Raw genomic sequence first — 18435 nt, forward strand, 5'->3', positions numbered from 1 at the left:
TATGATGAAGACGCTGCTTCGCGTTAGTAGTTGTTGTTGTGTGCAGTGTTACGTTTTCAACTTTATTGTAATCCAAAGTGAAGCTGAACATTATGATCCGGGCGAGGAGTTTGTCGGCCGTTTCAGATGGCTTCGGTATATGTTTCTCTAAAGTCATGAGAGTTTCAGTGACCCCCAACAAGACCCCTGCACCTTTATTTGAAGTCATGATCAGTGACCCCCAACAAGACACCCTGCACGGTTATCTAAAGACGCGATAGTTTCAGTTGAGCCCCCAACAAGACCATTGAATTTAACATGCACATTGGTGATATTTGTGAATGTTTTTCACCGTGGTTGTTTAAAGTGCCAGTTGAATCAGGTCAAAGATTGCAGCCTGGACAAGACAGGAAGCCATGCGGATGACTGTTGAATAATAGAGGCTGTGATCTAAAATAGAGTTTTCGTGCCAATCCAGCGCCGTTAGTGACCATAGAGTACTGCAGGAGAGATGGGCCACTCACAACTTTTTTATTTTATTTTTAAATTGAACCTTTATTCAACTAGGCAAGTCAGTTAAGAACAAATTATTATCTACAATGACGGGCCTACCAAAAGGCCTCCCGAGGGGACGGGGGCCTGGGATTAAAAAGAAAGAAAGAAATAAATCATCAAATATAAAAACAGGACAAAACACACATCACAACAAGAGAGACAACACGACACTACATAAAAGAGAGACCTAAAGACAACAGCATCACAAGGCAGCAACACATGACAACACAGCATGGTAGCAACACAACGTAACAACAACATGGTAGCAACACAGCATGGCAGCAGAACACAAAAACACGGTACCAACATTATTGGGCAGAGACAACAGCACAAAGGACAAGAAGGTAGAGACAACAATACATCACACAAAGCAGCCACAACTGTCAGTAAGAGTGTCCACGATTGAGTCCTTGACTGAAGAGATTCATCTTAAACCCATCTCCCTAGGATTCGTTTACAAATGAGAATTGGGACTTTGCGTCTTAACGGGGTGTTCTTACTTGAAACAGCACAGTATCATTTTCATATCATTATCGATGTTATGCGCATACTGCAGCGCTCAGTGTCCTGCTCTATGCTTTGTCCCAGAGGTGATGCTGGCCGATGCTGTTGGCTGCTCATGCAGTTCTCAATACTGCAAACGGTTCTTTTTTCGTTGTTGCATGGATCCACTTACCTTTTGAAACATGATCTCTCTTTCTCTCTCTGTCTACCTCAGTGGCACTAACACACTCTCACTGACTGGACTACATGTCTCTCTCACTCACTCTCTCTCTCTCTCTCTCTCTCTCTCTCCCTCACTCACTCACTCAGCCCTGGGACGAAGAGAGAGAGGGTGGGAGGATATGGGGGAAGAGAGAGAGGGAGGGAGGGGGGAGCAGCGACCAGGAATATCAGGATTTAAGAGTGCATGAGTTACCGCTCCACAGCGGGTTACGTTACGCAAGAGCTGCCGTCAGAACAGGGGATCACAGGGAGCAGAGAGAGAGGGAAAGCAGAGAGGATGGCATAGAGAGAAGGGACAGAGGCAGAGAGTAAAGAGAGAGAGAGAGAGCAGGGAGCAGAGATTGCAGGGACAGGCAGATTACAGAGGGGCTACGATCCACGGCGCACCAGCGACATGGACAACACACAGACCTCTTTGTCTCCACTGAGGGAGTGAAGAGACGAGACAAGGACTGGGAAGAGGACAGGACACTGCGAGAGGAAGTGATTTGAAGAACAACTGTGTTTCTGCAGCTTTTGCTGGGACACCTTGAGTGGCGGGACGGCAAGGGACCAGCTGTGAGTGCCTGGCCATGAGAGAGTGACGGAGAAAGGACATCTAGTGCTACTGAGGACATCTTGGTATCTTCTTCTCCTGCCTGTCCCCATGTCTAGAGGAGGGAGGCCCCTATGTGGGTGGGCCCGGATGTGGCCCCTGGCGTGTGCACTGACCCTGGCTGCATGCTCGTCGGTCAGCCCCCTCCTCCAAGAGACCACCTCTGATCCTCCCATTGCTACAGAGACACAGACTGAAGTATGGACACAGCCAGACCACCAGACAGAGGCACAGACACTTGCAGAGTTTCAGACCCAGCCAGAGCTACAGACAGAGGCACAGACTGTGGCACAGACACAGACAGAGCTACAGACACAGCCTGAGATACAGACTGAGTCCCCAACAGAGTTAGAGTCACAGGCAGCTACCATCAACCACACAGGTGAGTCCGAGTTCTCCTGGACTGATGTCTAATACTGCTACAAACTAATACTACATACAAACGTGTGTTATGTTTGTGGTGTATACTACTACAATGTTTATGCTTGCAGGTGCAAGTGAAATGGTTGTGTAAGTAGGCCTGTGTGCCTGCTTGTTTGTCCGCATGTGTATGTCTGTAAAGATTTGCCTATCTGTACACAGAATGGCGGTATCAGTCATCATATGAGAGCTTGAGTAGTGTGCGAGTGTTATTGGCTTTTAAAAACTTTATTAGAATCCAATGTGAAGCAGTTCAGACTTCCTAATTAGAGCCTGGGGGGGGTTTGTGGCTTCAGATGCTGTGGTTCTGATGTCTCATTATGTCCACTGTTCAGCTGCACTGCCTAAAGAGAAATCATCAAGATGCCATTATGGTGCTGCTGTGTGCATGAGTTAGCAGTTAGTGGAGCATGCCATTCTCTCTCTCTCTCTCTCTGTCTCTCTCTCTCACACACGCACGCACACACACACACACACACTAGTGCTCACACACTATTACACAGTCCCACCACCACCCGCACGTGCATGGCATAAACACGTGCATACACACATACAGCAATGGACCGCCACTAACCGCAATGATGCAAATCTCCTTAAAGGTTTAAAAAACACACAGTTAGGTTTCATAACAGCAGCTCTCTCTCACTCTCTCTCCCAGTGGGAATAAATATTTTATATTGAGAGCCCGCTGGTCAACAGCACAATTCCCTTTAGCCCTCTCCTCTCCTTGTCTGATAGATCACACTCTTTCTAGGCAAAATCCTGAGCAGCTCCCCTGTGACTAGACTGCCCTGGTCCCTACCAGTACACTCTGTAAATGGCATATTGATATTGCCATTAGGGGGTCAATGAAAGTGATAGATTTGTAGTTTTATCTCTCTTTTCCATTCCATTAGTTGTTTTGCTAGCAGGGGAGAGTTTGTATACTGCAGTTGTGGCACAGGGATGGGCAAAAATTACGAAACATAATTACAAATTACCATAAAGATCAACCTATCAAAATGAAATACTTGTATTTTGTCAAGTATAGTATTTTAAAATACATATATTTGTATTTCAAAATACAAAGTAAATTTGCAAGTAGCCAGAACAAACAGCAAGAACATTCTCAGTAACAGTTACAGAAACATTTTTACTTACTGTGATATGTGGTAAATACCAAAATGAACTGCAAAGCACACTGGCCTTGTTTTGGGGAGCTCATTAGAATAATACTCAGCATGCTTTGCAATTTTTCATGACATTTATATTTAGTTCATTTAGCACTCTTATCACACCGTAGCACCATCAGACTCCTGATACCAATGCAGGGTGCAGTGGTGTAAAATACTTTAAAGTACTACTAAGTTGTTTTTTTGGGGTATCTGTATTTTAGTTTACTACACCAATGGTCAAAAATTTTAGAACACCTACTCATTCAAGGGTTTTGCTTTATTTTTTACTATTTTCTACATTGTAGGATAGTAGTGAAGACATCAAAACTATGAAATAACACATATGGAAACATGTAGTAACCAAAAAAGTGTTAAACATATCAAAATATATTTTATATTTTCGATTCTTGAAATAGCCACATATTTTGACCATTAGTGTAGTAAAGTACAGATACCCCCAAAAAACTACTTACTAGTACTTTAAAGTATTTGTACTTAAGTATTTTACACCACTGCACCCTGCATTGGTATCAGGAGTCTGATGGTGCTATGGTGTGATAAGAGTGTCTGCCTTGATGTCAGCTTTGCACACTCTTGGCATTCTTTCAACCAGCTTCATGAGGTAGTCACCTGGAATGCTTTTCCAACAGTCTTGAAGGAGTTCCCACATATGCTGAGCACTTGTTGACTGCTTTTCCTTCACTCTGTTGTCCGACTAATCCCAAACCATCTAAATTTGGTTGAGGTTGGGGGATTGTGGAGGCCAGGTCATCTGATGCAGCACTCAGTCACTCTCCTTCTTGGTCAAATAGCCCATACACAGCTTGGAGGTGTGTTGGGTCATTGTCCTGTTGAAAAACAAATTATAGTCCCACTAAGCCCAAACCAGATGGGATGGCTTATCGCTGCAGAATGCTGTGGTAGCCATGCTGGTTAAGTGTGAATTCTAAATAAATCACTGACAGTGTCACCAGCAAAGCACCCCCACACCATAACACCTCCTCCTCCATGCTTTACGGTGGGAAATACACATGCAGAGATCATCCGTTACCCCACACCGCGTCTCACAAAGACACGACGGTTGGAACCAAAAATCTCCAAGTTGGATTCCACCGGTCTAATGTCCATTGCTCGTGTTTCTTGGCCCAAGCAAGTCTCTTCTAATTATTGGTGTCCTTTAGTAGTGGTTTCTTTGCAGCAACTGGATCATGATGGCCTGATTCACAAAGTCTCCTCTGAGCAGTTGATGTTGAGATGTGTCTGTTACTTGAACTCTGTGAAGCATTTATTTGGGCTGCAATTCCCGAGGCTGGTAACTCTAATGAACTTATCCTCTGCAGCAGAGGTAACTCTGGGTCTTCCTTTCCTGTGGTGGTCCTCATGAGAGCCAGTTTCATCATAGCCCTTGATGGTTTTTGCGACTGCACTTGAAGTTCTTGAAATGTTCCGTATTGACTGACAATCATGTGTTAAAGTAATGATGGACCCCCCCATTACTCCATACATTTCCCTGACACCCAAAAGTACTCGGAAAATTTTGTATGCTTAGCAGGACAGGAAAATGGTCCAATTCACTCACTTATCAAGAGAACATCCCTGGTGATCCCAACTGCCTCTGATCTGGCAGACTCGCTTAACACACATGCTTTTAGAAAACAATTACCTGAGTGTTGGAGTGTACCCCTGGCTATCCTTAAAGAAAATGGTACCGTCTGGTTTGCTTAATAAGAAATTTGCAATGATTTATACTTAAGTATATTTGAGCAATTACTACATTTACTTTCGATACTGAAGTATATTTAAAACCAAATACTCAAGTAATGTTTTACTGGGTTACTTCCACTTGAGTCATTTCCTATTAAGGCATCTTTACTTTTACTCAAGTAATGTTTTACTGGTGATCTTTACTTTTACTCAAGTATGGCAATTGGGCACTTTTTACACCACTGGCAGGATGAAAAGGGGCCACAAAATTATAAACCGCTTAAATGATTCTTATAGAAAAGTATTTTGAAAATACAAAGCTCTCGAAAGTATCTTGTTACAAAATACTGTATATGTCAGAGTCGTGTATATAGGTGGCAGGGAAGTCAGGCGCAGGAGAATCAAACTTGGTGGAATAGAGTAGTTTAATAACTTACAAAAACATAACTACAATAAAACAACGTGGGTACGAGGACCCGTCGCGCACCAATACAAACAACACGAATACTGAACAAACAATCTCTGACAAAGACATGAGGGGAAACAGAGGGTTAAATACACAACAGGTAATGAATGGGATTGAAACCAGGTGTGTAGGAAGACTAGACAAAACCAATGGAAAATGAAAAATGGATCAATGATGGCTAGAAGACCGGTGACGTCGACCGCCGCCCGAACAAGGAGAGGCATCGACTTCGGCAGAAGTCGTGACAGTACATTAGCGTGTAGTTCCGCCCAGAGGGTTAATGGACAGCAGAGAGTTAATTGAACTGACTCTCCTGATCCATGTTCCACAGCTAAAACAATGGAGACGTTCTAACTGCTGAGCACTAGCTACTGTCAGTCTGTCCAGCGGCCTCCGCTGGCACACAACCAGTCCTCATGTTACTGTTACTATGTTTAACCAATACTTCCAGCCTCATAAGGCCCAGGTCCACCCCGTAACAGAGAGAGGGAGAGTTAACGTTGGAGTGAGGAAGGGAGAGGGAAAACGAATATAGTTCGAGATAAAGTTATCGTCGGTTATTGTCAGAGGGAAAAGTTAGAGGGAAAGTGCAGCACCTGGAACACCATCTCTACTCTCATCCCTCCATTCGTTCTTAAAATAACAGATGAGAGAGAGAGCGAGATACACACGTCGATGGCTCTCATCTAAAACTCAGCGAGGACTCGGAGAAATAGAGAGTTCTTCGGTGAAGGAGGGCAGGACCTTGTTTCCACTCATCCCTGTCATTCCTCTATCCCTACCTCACCCCTCTCACGGTACAGGGAGTGTTAAGGGGATTAGATCATTGGCCGTGTCAGAGAGTAGCGGAGAGAGAGACCACAGGAATAGACTGCTGCTACATCACGCTTTGATGGAGAGAGGGTTGAGAGAAAGAGAGGGAGCGAGAGAGAGAGAGAGAGAGCACAGTCAGCCTATGACGTCGGTCAGTGTGGGAGTTGGAAGGTTTACTACAGAGAGACATCCCTGACAGACAGAGAGAAATAAGAGAGATAGAGGGGTGAGAAAATGAGAGAGAGTATACAAAAATGAACAAGAGGGCAGTTTGTCCAGCGGAAGGCTGACTGTCCGTAAAACAAAAGACAATAGATCACCAGGCTAATCAGGTGGTTCAGCCTCCATCCCTGCGTGTATTAGAGGGTCAATAGGGGTCACTCAGCTTCAGGGTTGTGAACCCGCATGAAGAAAATATTTCAGTTTACTATGGAATACTAAAGTACTTACACACGGTAGTATCCTCGATCATGTGTAATACTTACTCTAGAATGTTGTAGCATTCTAATCGAATACTGCAGTATTATCCACAAAACAAACATCACAACACAGAAATAACGTAACATTACAACTCAGCGTCAGTACTGCTCTCTGCTGAATCGCTCGTCTATTGGTTTATTTGTTCATTGGTTCGTTTAGATGCCCATTAGCTTTTGCCGAAGCAGCATTGTTACGGATACAAGTATTCTGTGTGTATTTCTTTTCTCACCTTCTCCCCTCCTCACAGATGGCAATCATCATTCCCCAATCAGTCGCTAATCAGAAGACACACCTCCTCCTATTTCCATTACCCAATCACATCCCCTTTCCCTTGGTTTATAAACCCATTCAGTTGTTTCCTCTGAAGCTCCATCTCTCTGTCAAAAAAATACTACAGTAATGTCTGCAAGAACACTACAGTAAATACTATAGTCTGTAAAAACACTACAATAAATACTGTAGTATTTATACCATAGTATACTATAGTCGTTTTTTATGTGGGAAATCCCGGTAACTTTCCCCAAAAATCCAGAAAACCTTTTTTGAAGGATCCTGGATTTACTGCTTATTCACTTCTGTTTAGGGAATCTTCCGACCAGGACTTCTGGAAAACCTGGGAATTTGGGGAAAGTTACCAGAATTTTGCAACACTAATTCAGATGGAGGGATGATGCTAGATGGTAGAGAGGTGATCATATCTAGATTATAGAGGTTGTTGTGGCCTCTGGGGTGTGTCACATGCCAGGTGGTCCAGCGGCCTTCTCTGCCTTGCTGGAGGACAACTCAGGGAGTGTACTGTATTGTCAGCAGTGAAGCAGCTCCAAGTGGAGAGTGAGTTTTGTGTGTGTGTGTGTGTGTGTGTGTGCGCGTGCATGCGTGCGTGCGAGAGAATATGAGTGTTTTTGTGTGTGGATGAATCTTTTATGGTGGGCCTAATCTTTATTTAATCAGGCACTATTCTGAGCGCCTATCTGTGAGGACCCTGCGGCAGACAAAGAGAGAGGGATAGAGGGAACATCAAGAAGAGAGAAGAAAGGGGCAGTTGTTCAATGTTGTGAGAGTCAGGTTGCCAGGTTGGTTGCTGGCAGCCCACAGTATTGCCATGCCAGCTAAGCCCTGTGAATGGTGGCCCACTGGAGATAAGCTGATCAGAATGAGACAGACCCAACATTCACCCAGTAGCCAAACCCAGCGGTCTAACACAACAATATAAATACTCTAATGGCAGTCCAAAGTCCACTCCACAAGATATTAAAGTGGAAGGGGTATTTTCCCAATAACACATTGCTCTGTAGGCCTACTAATATAGACTGTGTGTGTCACGTGTGTGTGTGCACAAGTGTGTGTGTGTGTGTGTTGGGAGGGGAGGCATATGGCTTAGGGGCTGCATTCCTGATTAAACTCTATGATGACTCAGGTCTAAGCTCGGCTGGTGTGTTTGTGCATGTGTGCAATATTTTTGTGTGTGTGTGTGTCTGTGTGTATCAGGGCTTGAATACATGCAAGCAGAACTTGCATGATGATGCAGATTTAGTCCTATGCTGGACTCAGCAGGGAAATGAACTGCTGTGGACCCTCTGCATGCATGTCTGTCATATTGTTATTCACATGTTTGTATGTGTGCCTGTCTTGGCTTTCATACAGTGTGTGTGTGTGTGTGTGTGTGTTTGTGTGTGTGGGAAAAGAGAGAGCAAGAGTAAAGCCCTAGTGCAGTAGTATCAACATCCTTCATCCCCTCGTGGCAAGCTCTCTCTCTCTCTCTCTCTCTCTCTCTCTCTCTCTCTCTCAGCCCCCCACCCCCGCACTGCTGCAGAACAGAAATCCTCCCATTTGTCATATCTAATCAGCAGACAGCCGCCTGCGTGGTTTCAGGGTCTTAGAGCACTAATAACATCACAAGACAGGAATAACATAACAACTCAGCATCAGTACTGCTCTCTGCTGAATCGGTTGTTTATTGGTTTATTGGTTCATTCGGATTCCCAGTTTCTTTTACGAAACAGCAACTATTCTTCCTGGGGTCCACAAACAAACATAAAACAAGTAGCAAAACACTGATACACTAGCTAGGTTTCCATCCAATTGGCGCCAGATTTTCTTGCAAATGTTCAAAGATCCAAATAAAAACTCTTGTGGTTTTGTAACAGAAAATGTTACATGCATTACATAGCAAATGTGCCCGCTCTGGTCTTGGCATATACGCTCTAGCCAACTGTTTGTAGATACAGTGTGGGTTTAGCCTACTGCATTATGACATTATTAGGGACAGAAGAGCGAGATTATTTGGATTTGTCAAGCGGCAATCTTCGATCACCATGCATCGCCTAGCCAAGCATCGATCACCATGCATCGCCTAGCCAAGCATCGATCACCATGCATCGCCTAGCCAAGCATCGATCACCATGCATCGCCTAGCCAAGCATCGATCACCATGCATCGCCTAGCCAAGCATCGATCACCATGCACGCCTAGCCAAGCATCGATCAAGCATCGATCACCATGCATCGCCTAGCCAAGCATCGATCACCATGCATCGCCTAGCCAAGCATCGATCACCATGCATCGCCTAGCCAAGCATCGATCACCATGCATCGCCTAGCCAAGCATCGATCACCATGCATCGCCTAGCCAAGCATCGATCACCATGCATCGCCTAGCCAAGCATCGATCACCATGCATCGCCTAGCCAAGCATCGATCACCATGCATCGCCTAGCCAAGCATCGATCACCATGCATAGCCTAGCCAAGCATCGATCACCATGCATAGCCTAGCCAAGCATCGATCACCATGCATCGCCTAGCCAAGCATCGATCACCATGCATCGCCTAGCCAAGCATCGATCACCATGCATCGCCTAGCCAAGCATCGATCACCATGCATCGCCTAGCCAAGCATAGATCACCATGCATCGCCTAGACAAGCATCGATCACCATGCATCGCCTAGCCAAGCATCGATCACCATGCTTTGCCGAGTCAAGCATCGATCACCATGCATCGCCTAGCCAAGCATCGATCACCATGCATCGCCTAGCCAAGCATCGATCACCATGCATCGCCTAGCCAAGCATCGATCACCATGCATCGCCTAGCCAAGCATCGATCACCATGCATCGCCTAGCCAAGCATCGATCACCATGCATCGCCTAGCCAAGCATCGATCACCATGCACGCCTAGCCAAGCATAGATCACCATGCATCGCCTAGCCAAGCATCGATCACCATGCATCGCCTAGCCAAGCATCGATCACCATGCATCGCCTAGCCAAGCATCGATCACCATGCATCGCCTAGTCAAGCATCGATCACCATGCATCGCCTAGTCAAGCATCGATCACCATGCATCGCCTAGCCAAGCATAGATCACCATGCATCGCCTAGTCAAGCATAGATCACCATGCATCGCCTAGTCAAGCATCGATCACCATGCATCGCCTAGTCAAGAATCGATCACCATGCATCGCCTAGCCAAGCATAGATCACCATGCATCACCTAGTCAAGCATAGATCACCATGCATCGCCTAGTCAAGCATCGATCACCATGCATCGCCTAGCCAAGCATAGATCACCATGCATCCCCTAGTCAAGCATCGATCACCATGCATCGCCTAGTCAAGCATTGATCACCATGCATCGCCTAGTCAAGCATCGATCACCATGCATCGCCTAGCCAAGCATAGATCACCATGCATCGCCTAGTCAAGCATAGATCACCATGCATCGCCTAGTCAAGCATCGATCACCATGCATCACCTAGTCAAGCATAGATCACCATGCATCGCCTAGCCAAGCATAGATCACCATGCATCGCCTAGTCAAGCATCGATCACCATGCATCACCTAGCCAAGCATAGATCACCATGCATCGCCTAGTCAAGCATAGATCACCATGCATCGCCTAGTCAAGCATCGATCACCATGCATCGCCTAGTCAAGCATAGATCACCATGCATCGCCTAGCCAAGCATAGATCACCATGCTTCGCCTAGTCAAGCATAGATCACCATGCATCGCCTAGCCAAGCATAGATCACCATGCATCGCCTAGTCAAGCATAGATCACCATGCATCGCCTAGCCAAGCATAGATCACCATGCATCGCCTAGTCAAGCATAGATCACCATGCATCGCCTAGTCAAGCATAGATCACCATGCATCGCCTAGCCAAGCATAGATCACCATGCATCGCCTAGTCAAGCATAGATCACCATGCATCGCCTAGTCAAGCATAGATCACCATGCATCGCCTAGCCAAGCATAGATCACCATGCATCGCCTAGTCAAGCATAGATCACCATGCATCGCCTAGTCAAGCATCGATCACCATGCATCGCCTAGTCAAGCATCGATCACCATGCATCGCCTAGTCAAGCATCGATGACCATGCATCGCCTGGTCAAGCATCGATCACCATGCATCGCCTAGTCAGGCATCGATCACCATGTCACTAGAATAAGACCCTCAATATTTATTGGAAAGGAGCATCACGCTCATCACCTTGCACTTTCACCAACCTGTGAAGTTCATCTTTTATCATTATCATTTATTTAATATGTAGCCTAATAAACTGCATGCTTTCCCGAGTCGTAGTGGGAGGACGACTCCAAGTTCATTTTCGATATGATGCTTATTATATCAATATTTGCGCATAAAGACATTTTCAACTCCATTTCTCGCATAATTAATTGTACCGACACAAAAAGATCCCACCTTGCCTATTTTGTTTTGTGGACATTTGGAAAGTCAATATGACTTGACCCAGATACTGATACTTGACCCAGATACTTTGTCAATATGACTTGACCCAGATACTGTAATTGACCATCCAATGTTATACCTAGGAGTTGAGCTTCCTCAACTTGCCTCTACAGCCACACGCTTTTACGTACAACTACAGGTGAGGTTTAGGTCTTAGAGAATGTTTTGAACCAAATACAATGCTTTTAGTTTTAGATGTATTTAAGACCAGTTTATTATTAATCACCCATTCTGATACTTAAGGGGCTCCCGAGTGGTGGAGCTGTCTAAGGCACTGCATCTCAGTGCTGGAGGCGTCACTATAGACCCTGGTTTGATTCCAGGCTGTATCACAACCGGCCGTGATTGGGAGTCCCATAGCGCGGCGCACAATAGGCCCAACCTTGTTCTCCTTGAAACATATATTTTCCTCAATTTCTTTCTCTCTCTGCCCTCTTTCTATAAACAGCTAATTAAATGGTGCTAAATGTCCTCTGAGAGCTTCAGATTTAACGCCTCTCGAGAGTTTATACCTTATGCTAGATATGAATATTAGTAATAAATTAATATTATACATATATTCTAAACCCCTCTTGTTCTGCTTTTGTAATTCTCATCTTCAGTGTCCGTCTCCCGCTCTCCCCAGGTCTGTTGTGTGTGTCCGTGCTTCCCCCGAGGCGGGGGTCGTTCTATGTAGAGCGTGGGACGGGGGTGTCGGTGGGTACAGTGCTGGCCTTCTGGTGCAGGGAGGGCTACCAGCTGGTGGGCAGTGATAAGATCTCCTGCAGCGTCCGGGCAGGCAAACCCCAGTGGAGCAACTTCCTGCCAGTCTGTGAGGGTGAGACATCACAGCTGGTCCAATCCCTAGCTAGCCCTTTAGCTCCAAGCCTCTTCTCCTATTCTGTGCCCATTTCTCCCAGCTCATACCCTCCTTCCCTAACTCCCTTCTCCTAGCTGCTACACATTTCTCCTACCCTTCTTTCCTAGCTCCCACCCCTGCAGTAATCACAGATATTCAGAAATATATCTGAAGCGACATGATACGTGAAAGTAATTTGGCTATCCCTTGATCTGCCTTCCCCTTCAGCCATCCCGAGGCCAGAGGACCGGGGTCTGCGCGTGGCCGTGCTGGCCTCGGTGGTCAGTGGCATCGTCATCCTGGCAATGTCTCTCTCCTTCATCATCTGCTGTCTGCAGGAACGCACTGGGAAGGACAGGGGCTCCAGGAGGGACGGCAGGATCAGGTACACTGCGCAGACCCACACGCATTCACAGACGCAGGCAAGTGCACACACACATTTGAAATGCTTTATTTTAATCCACAAATTAGATAGCAGTCTTCTTATCCATACAGCAAGGCTGCCCATGACCGCTGGCACAGAGCAGGACCTCGCCAGATGCTTTGCCTTTGTGCGATGCAGGCCTGCAATCTGAACGCATGTACTGTCAACCTGGCCGAGACCCCCAAATATCAGCACTACAAGTTTTCACTGATAACCAAGGCTGTTCAGGCGTGACACAGGGGTCTGGTATTTCAGCAACTTGGCAGCAAATGCCTGCTCCATGCTGTAGTCAAAAGAGCAACACACTTCCAAAATGAACACCTCCCTCTGGCCTTCCTACACAACAACAACATCTGGCATATTTGGTATATAAGAAAACATATCAAAATCATACAGACACGCATACTTCAAACCTTTACCGGAAAGAGGAGACAGAGGTGATATTGATGGAGATGATGATAATTACCTCTCTCCAGGCGTAGAGACACGCGGTCTTCTCGGCGTAGTGAGTGCTGGCTGGAGAGAGAGGAGGGGGATTGGGACACGTTCCCCCCTCCTAAGATCTTCCACCTGTCCCAGCGGCCGGACCTCCGGCTGGCTGCAGAGAGCCCGGTCTACCTAGGGGGCATGGCCGGCTTCGACAACCGCGGATACCAGAGGTGAGAACCTGAGATCTACTGTATGAACCGAAACATGTTGTAAATATCAATTGGAACCTGCTACTGTATGCACCCACTGTATGCCTAATACATTGGTTTGTAGAGATGTGTTGTTTCCACTGATTCTAAGGTCTCTCGCTCTCTCTCTCTAGGAGTCAGGAGAGCCTACTGAAGGCCACCCTTCCTGGTCTGTTCAGGACGGAGAGTCAGATCATCTACCCCCACGTGGTGCTCCAGAGAGTCCCCACCCCCACCGCCCCGACTGCCCCTACAGCCCCTGTCTACCTCCACAATATGCCCTCCAACTCTGCCTCCAACTCTGGATGTGCTCCCACACAGCCACACCACATGCCCCCATACCCTACCCCGCAGTATCCCATCCACAACTCCACCCCCCAGCGAGTTCCATGGCAAATGCAGCCCCATTGAACTGTCACTGTCCCCTCTCTCTCTCTCCCTCTCTGTAGGTCAAGGGTCAAGGAGGAAGGATCAAATGACACACTATTCCCTAATAAGTGTGCTACTTTTGAGCAGAGCCCTATGCAGTTAACATACACGTTTTGGTCAGAGGTAGCGTAATACATAGGGAATAAGGTGTTATTTGTGATTTGAGAACAGCCCTCAGACCCCTATCTATGCTTCTACTATAGATGCTATAGATGCTTCTACTACTGCAAGGATAGATGGATGGGACACGTGCTACTGTACATACTGTATGATATGAACTGACAGACAGACAGACAGACAGACAGACAGACAAGAGGGTCTTTTCCAGCACTTTCTGACTCCTCGCCTCTTCTCTCAGTGGGGAAGCCCTTTCTGCTGTTTCTAGTGTGTCTCTACATGGCAGAGAAGGGTTTTCTATCTCTACCATCCTCTCTCTGTCTCCTGTCGACTTTTGGTACTTTTGTGGTGTCCTCCATTTTCACAAGATCATTCTTCCTATTAGTCTTCTGATTGGTCGAAGTCACTGTCAGACCGGGCCTATCAGGACACACTTAGCTGAAGTTCACTTGTTGATGTCCCTGACTGAAGACTGTGAGATGTTGTTTGGCGGTGGTCACCAAGTCTCGCCACCGACCAAAGAAGAGAATGGACTTAGCTGAGTAAAGTTGATGCAGAAATCATCCCCAATACCATGTATGGGTGTATAATATATTATTCTTAAAGGTCACGAACAGTCAAAATCACGCTTTTCATGAATTTGGATGATATTTGGATGAAAGTATGATGACCCAAGTATGAAAAATGACTGTTTCTTCTACACTTCTAAAGTTTGATCATAAAGTTACTGGTCCCCACCCCCGGTATCAAACACTTGGATTCAGGAAGCAGGATTATTAAGGGGATAGGGTGACATCACCCTAATGCTCTCGTTTTAACACACCAATGGTAACACAATATTCTCTTACCTAATTTAAAATAAGTACTGCCTTGTAACCAACACCGGAGAAAGCGTGTTTGCAGAGGGGGGCGTGGTTTATAGAGCTAGATAACTACTGGTGTTACCTAGTCACTGGCTAGCTAGGTCTTCAGCCAGCGTGGAACTAAAGGGGGGACGGGTCGTTCAGAACCCTGACACAGTTGTCAGGTTAACACATCCTTCGGTGCTGCTGTGAACCGCAACACCGGAAACATGCCAAACGTATGTATATTAAAAAAAAAGATGTATATCACTGATGCGATTTCAATGTTTGTTTGAGTAGCTTTGTGTAGCACCAAATTAGCTTGAGAGGATTTTAGTGTAATACTCCTCATTGCATCCAAGTTTCTTGACATAGGCATTTAAAAGAGCTCTCGTTCAAAGGCGAGTTGATGAATATCAGCTCCCCGCCCACTCAGCCTGTCTTTTCAAACTTCCTGGTAGTTAGCCATGAGAGAAAAAGTAATTTTCTAAAATGTTTAGCATTTATATCCCAAAATAATATAATGGCTGATATTTTTGTCACTCAAAAGGCTATTTTACATGGGAATCAGAATGACTCTTCAGGACCTTTTAATGATATCAGAAGGCATTTCAGCAAAGTTCACCCATTATTCCCCCCCGTTTTGTTCTAAAGCTTTGGACAAAAAATTTGTAGAGCTCCTTACCTGTTGTTGAGGTCTTTGTCGTGTGTTTTTCTACGGTGGTGGAACAGTCACACCAACTAACCTGCACTTTATGGATTTTACTGACGGGCTGGCAATAGCAATTCCAAGAACCTTGCACTGATTATTCCCGCAATATGTTTGTATGAAAAATGGTTTCTACCTGAAAACTGATTAAATAGATTTCTGTTTAGTTGAATGTAGTGTTCTGAGAATATTTTTGTCTCTACATCACCCCTATTTCCATAGCCATGTGCCTTATCCATCATCTGTCATTTCTGCACTATCCAGCAAGGGGAGACCTTTCACAGCAGATCAGTACCATAGAAAACGCTGACATGCTCTGAACCAGCGTTTCACTCTGTCCCGGGGACCCCAAAGTGTGCACGTTTTGGTTTTTGCCCTAGCACTACGCACAGCTGATTCAAACAATCAAAGCTCGATGATGAATTGATTACATGAACCAGCTGTGTAGTGTTTGGCCAAGAAAACAAAACGTGCACCCGTTGGGGTCCCCGGGACCGAGTTTGAGAAACGATGTTCTGGACAACATCCTGTATTAGTGATGGGTGAAATGTGAACAGTAGCTATATCCATCAATAGGTCAATAAAGACTAAGGGAGATTATAAACATAGATATTACAACAATCAAAAAAACTATGCTGGATGAAGCTACATCTCTGTCTGGCTACGGTAGCTGATTTGGTAGGCACATGTAGATGCTAGCCTTAACGACAGGACAGAGTTTGGTTTACTATTTGCATTGAAGCATGGAAAAATCCCAAACCTGCTCATTTGGTTTCTGCCAATCACCACTAATGTTTGTGTGTGTGTGTGTGTGTGTGTGTATGTGTGCGTGCTTGTGTGTGTGTGTGTGTGTGGGGGGTTATGTGTATATGTGTGTGTGTGTGTGTGTGTGGGGGGTTATGTGTATATGTGTGTGTGTGTGTGGGGGGGTTATGTGTATATGTGTGTGTGTGTGTGTGTGTGTGTGGGGGGGGTTATGTGTATATGTGTGTGTGTGTGTGTGTGTGTGTGTGTGTGTGTGTGTGTGTGTGTGTGTGTGTGTGTGTTGCTCAGGAGATACATTAGGCTATACACACCTTAGAATTTTGTCCAGTGGTAGAGAGGAGCGATAGAGTGATAGACCTGGGAGGCCTCTGCAGTACTGAGGAGATAATCATTGTTTATTCAACTTTTGTTGTTTCATTACAATCTCAAGGCACGTTAACAACAACAACATAAGACATGCTGATGCAATTTTGAAAAACAAATAGTTCCCTTTGGAGATGAAATGGTTGGGGAGGGGGGTAGAGGAAGGAGAGAGAGTGAGAGAGAGAGAATAACAGAGAGAATAAGAGAGAGAGAGAGAGAGAGAGAGAATAAGAGAGAGAGAGAATAAGAGAGAGAGAGAGAGAATAAGAGAGAGAGAGAGAGAATAAGAGAGAGAGAGAATAAGAGAGCGAGAGAATAAGAGAGAGAGAGAGAGAGAGAATAAGAGAGAGAGAGAGAGAATAAGAGAGAGAGAGAGAGAGAGAGAGAGAAAGGGAAAGGGGATACCTAGTCATTTCTACAACTGAATGCATTCAACTGAAATGTGTCTTCGGCATTTAACCCAACCCCTCTGAATCAGAGAGGTGCGGGGGGATGCCTTAATCGACATCGGCGCCCAGGGAACAGTGGGTTAACTGCCTTGCTTAGGGGCAGGATGACAGATTTTTACCTTGTCAGCTGAGAGAGAGAGAGAGAGAGAGAGAGAGAGAGAGAGAGAGAGAGAGAGAGAGAGAGAGAGAGAGAGAGAGAGAGAGAGAGAGACAGAGAGACAGAGAGACTCTAAACTACTGAGAGGTGTTCAGCCATTGAGAGCAGGAGAATTGGCATCATGACGCTTGAAGCTACAGTCATGTTCTCGTCCTGGCAAACTATCCTAAACTCTTCTACTACTCCAGCTATCTCAACTACAACCGTGGAGGAATGTCAAAGTGGACTGGATAGGATCCGGAAGGAATGACAGTTTTATGACCTCAAAGAACATGTTGAGATCGTCATCATGTTGACTGGTGTTCTAGCCAACGCTGCTCTGCTGTGGCTGCAGCTGAAGGGTTGGAAGGTTCTGTCTGCATCTAAGGTCTGTCTGTCTACCGTCCCAGTCTCTGCGTCACCTGGCACTTAGTTGGGCACTAACTCTTTTCTAGCAGGTTTTTAAGGTTTAACTCGTGACGATCACACTACGTGCTTGTTTTACCATAGAAATAGTTTCTAAATAGATTCTACTTCTATGGTTTTACCTTTCCCAGATTGATATGCTTGGCTCTGTAGTAGGCTATAGATTACTAAAGGGTGTACTGTGACTCTCAGGTTCTAGACTACTGTGATTGTGTGGTGCTAGTTGACGAACATAAGACGTACAACTATTCCTGGGAAATGTGGGGTAGGTGCAACATAAGACAAGAAAATGGTAAGGGTTTGAGTGAGAGGACTAACTGGTGTCTCCAAGTGATCACACACCTCTCCAATGTGTGCACAGTCTTCAAATTGAAGGTACTTTTTCCGAACTCTCCTTGCTGTGCCGTTGAGGAACTAGAGCAAGCACACTTGTAGTTGTTTTGTTTGGAACACAACCCCGCCAGTGCACAATTATCGCTGCCGTTTACCTCATTCAAAAATGTTGGCCGTGATTCGAAAGCTTTGTTCTGTCGCCAACATGACTAGCTCAGTTATAAAATATGATCTGAAGCTTTCACAAGGCAATTCCCGAAAATCAGACGGTTAATTT

General features: G+C 45.6%; 1 protein-coding gene and 1 long non-coding RNA gene across 2 annotated transcripts; one reads left to right on the plus strand and one right to left on the minus strand.

The window, feature by feature from the left end:
• The first annotated feature begins 1427 nt into the window (after positions 1-1427).
• LOC112215042 lies at positions 1428-15611 on the plus strand. Its single transcript, XM_042298074.1, has 5 exons — positions 1428-2237; positions 12276-12467; positions 12717-12873; positions 13389-13571; positions 13724-15611. The coding sequence occupies exons 1-5, from the start codon at positions 1907-1909 to the stop codon at positions 13998-14000; spliced, it is 1140 nt and encodes a 379-aa protein (XP_042154008.1). The 5' UTR covers positions 1428-1906; the 3' UTR covers positions 14001-15611.
• On the minus strand, positions 12868-16947 carry LOC121839385. The gene is made up of 3 exons (XR_006078918.1): positions 16763-16947; positions 13379-13547; positions 12868-13195 (listed from the first exon to the last, which is right to left on the minus strand). It is a non-coding gene; the product is annotated as an uncharacterized LOC121839385 (long non-coding RNA).
• Between the last annotated feature and the right edge of the window lie 1488 nt (positions 16948-18435).

Source organism: Oncorhynchus tshawytscha, linkage group LG15 (genome assembly GCF_018296145.1).
Source record: "Oncorhynchus tshawytscha isolate Ot180627B linkage group LG15, Otsh_v2.0, whole genome shotgun sequence".
NCBI classification, from domain to species: Eukaryota; Metazoa; Chordata; class Actinopteri; order Salmoniformes; family Salmonidae; genus Oncorhynchus; species Oncorhynchus tshawytscha.

What these genes read in the sequence shown, in the direction of transcription:
- LOC112215042 (XM_042298074.1), top strand. Translation starts at nt 1,907, where the DNA reads ATGTCTAGAGGAGGGAGGCCCCTATGTGGGTGGGCCCGGATGTGGCCC. An exon ending in CTTCCTGCCAGTCTGTGAGG is followed by an intron (nt 12,468 to 12,716) that starts GTGAGACATCAC and finishes CTTCCCCTTCAG; the next exon opens with CCATCCCGAGGCCAGAGGAC. An exon ending in GACAACCGCGGATACCAGAG is followed by an intron (nt 13,572 to 13,723) that starts GTGAGAACCTGA and finishes CTCTCTCTCTAG; the next exon opens with GAGTCAGGAGAGCCTACTGA.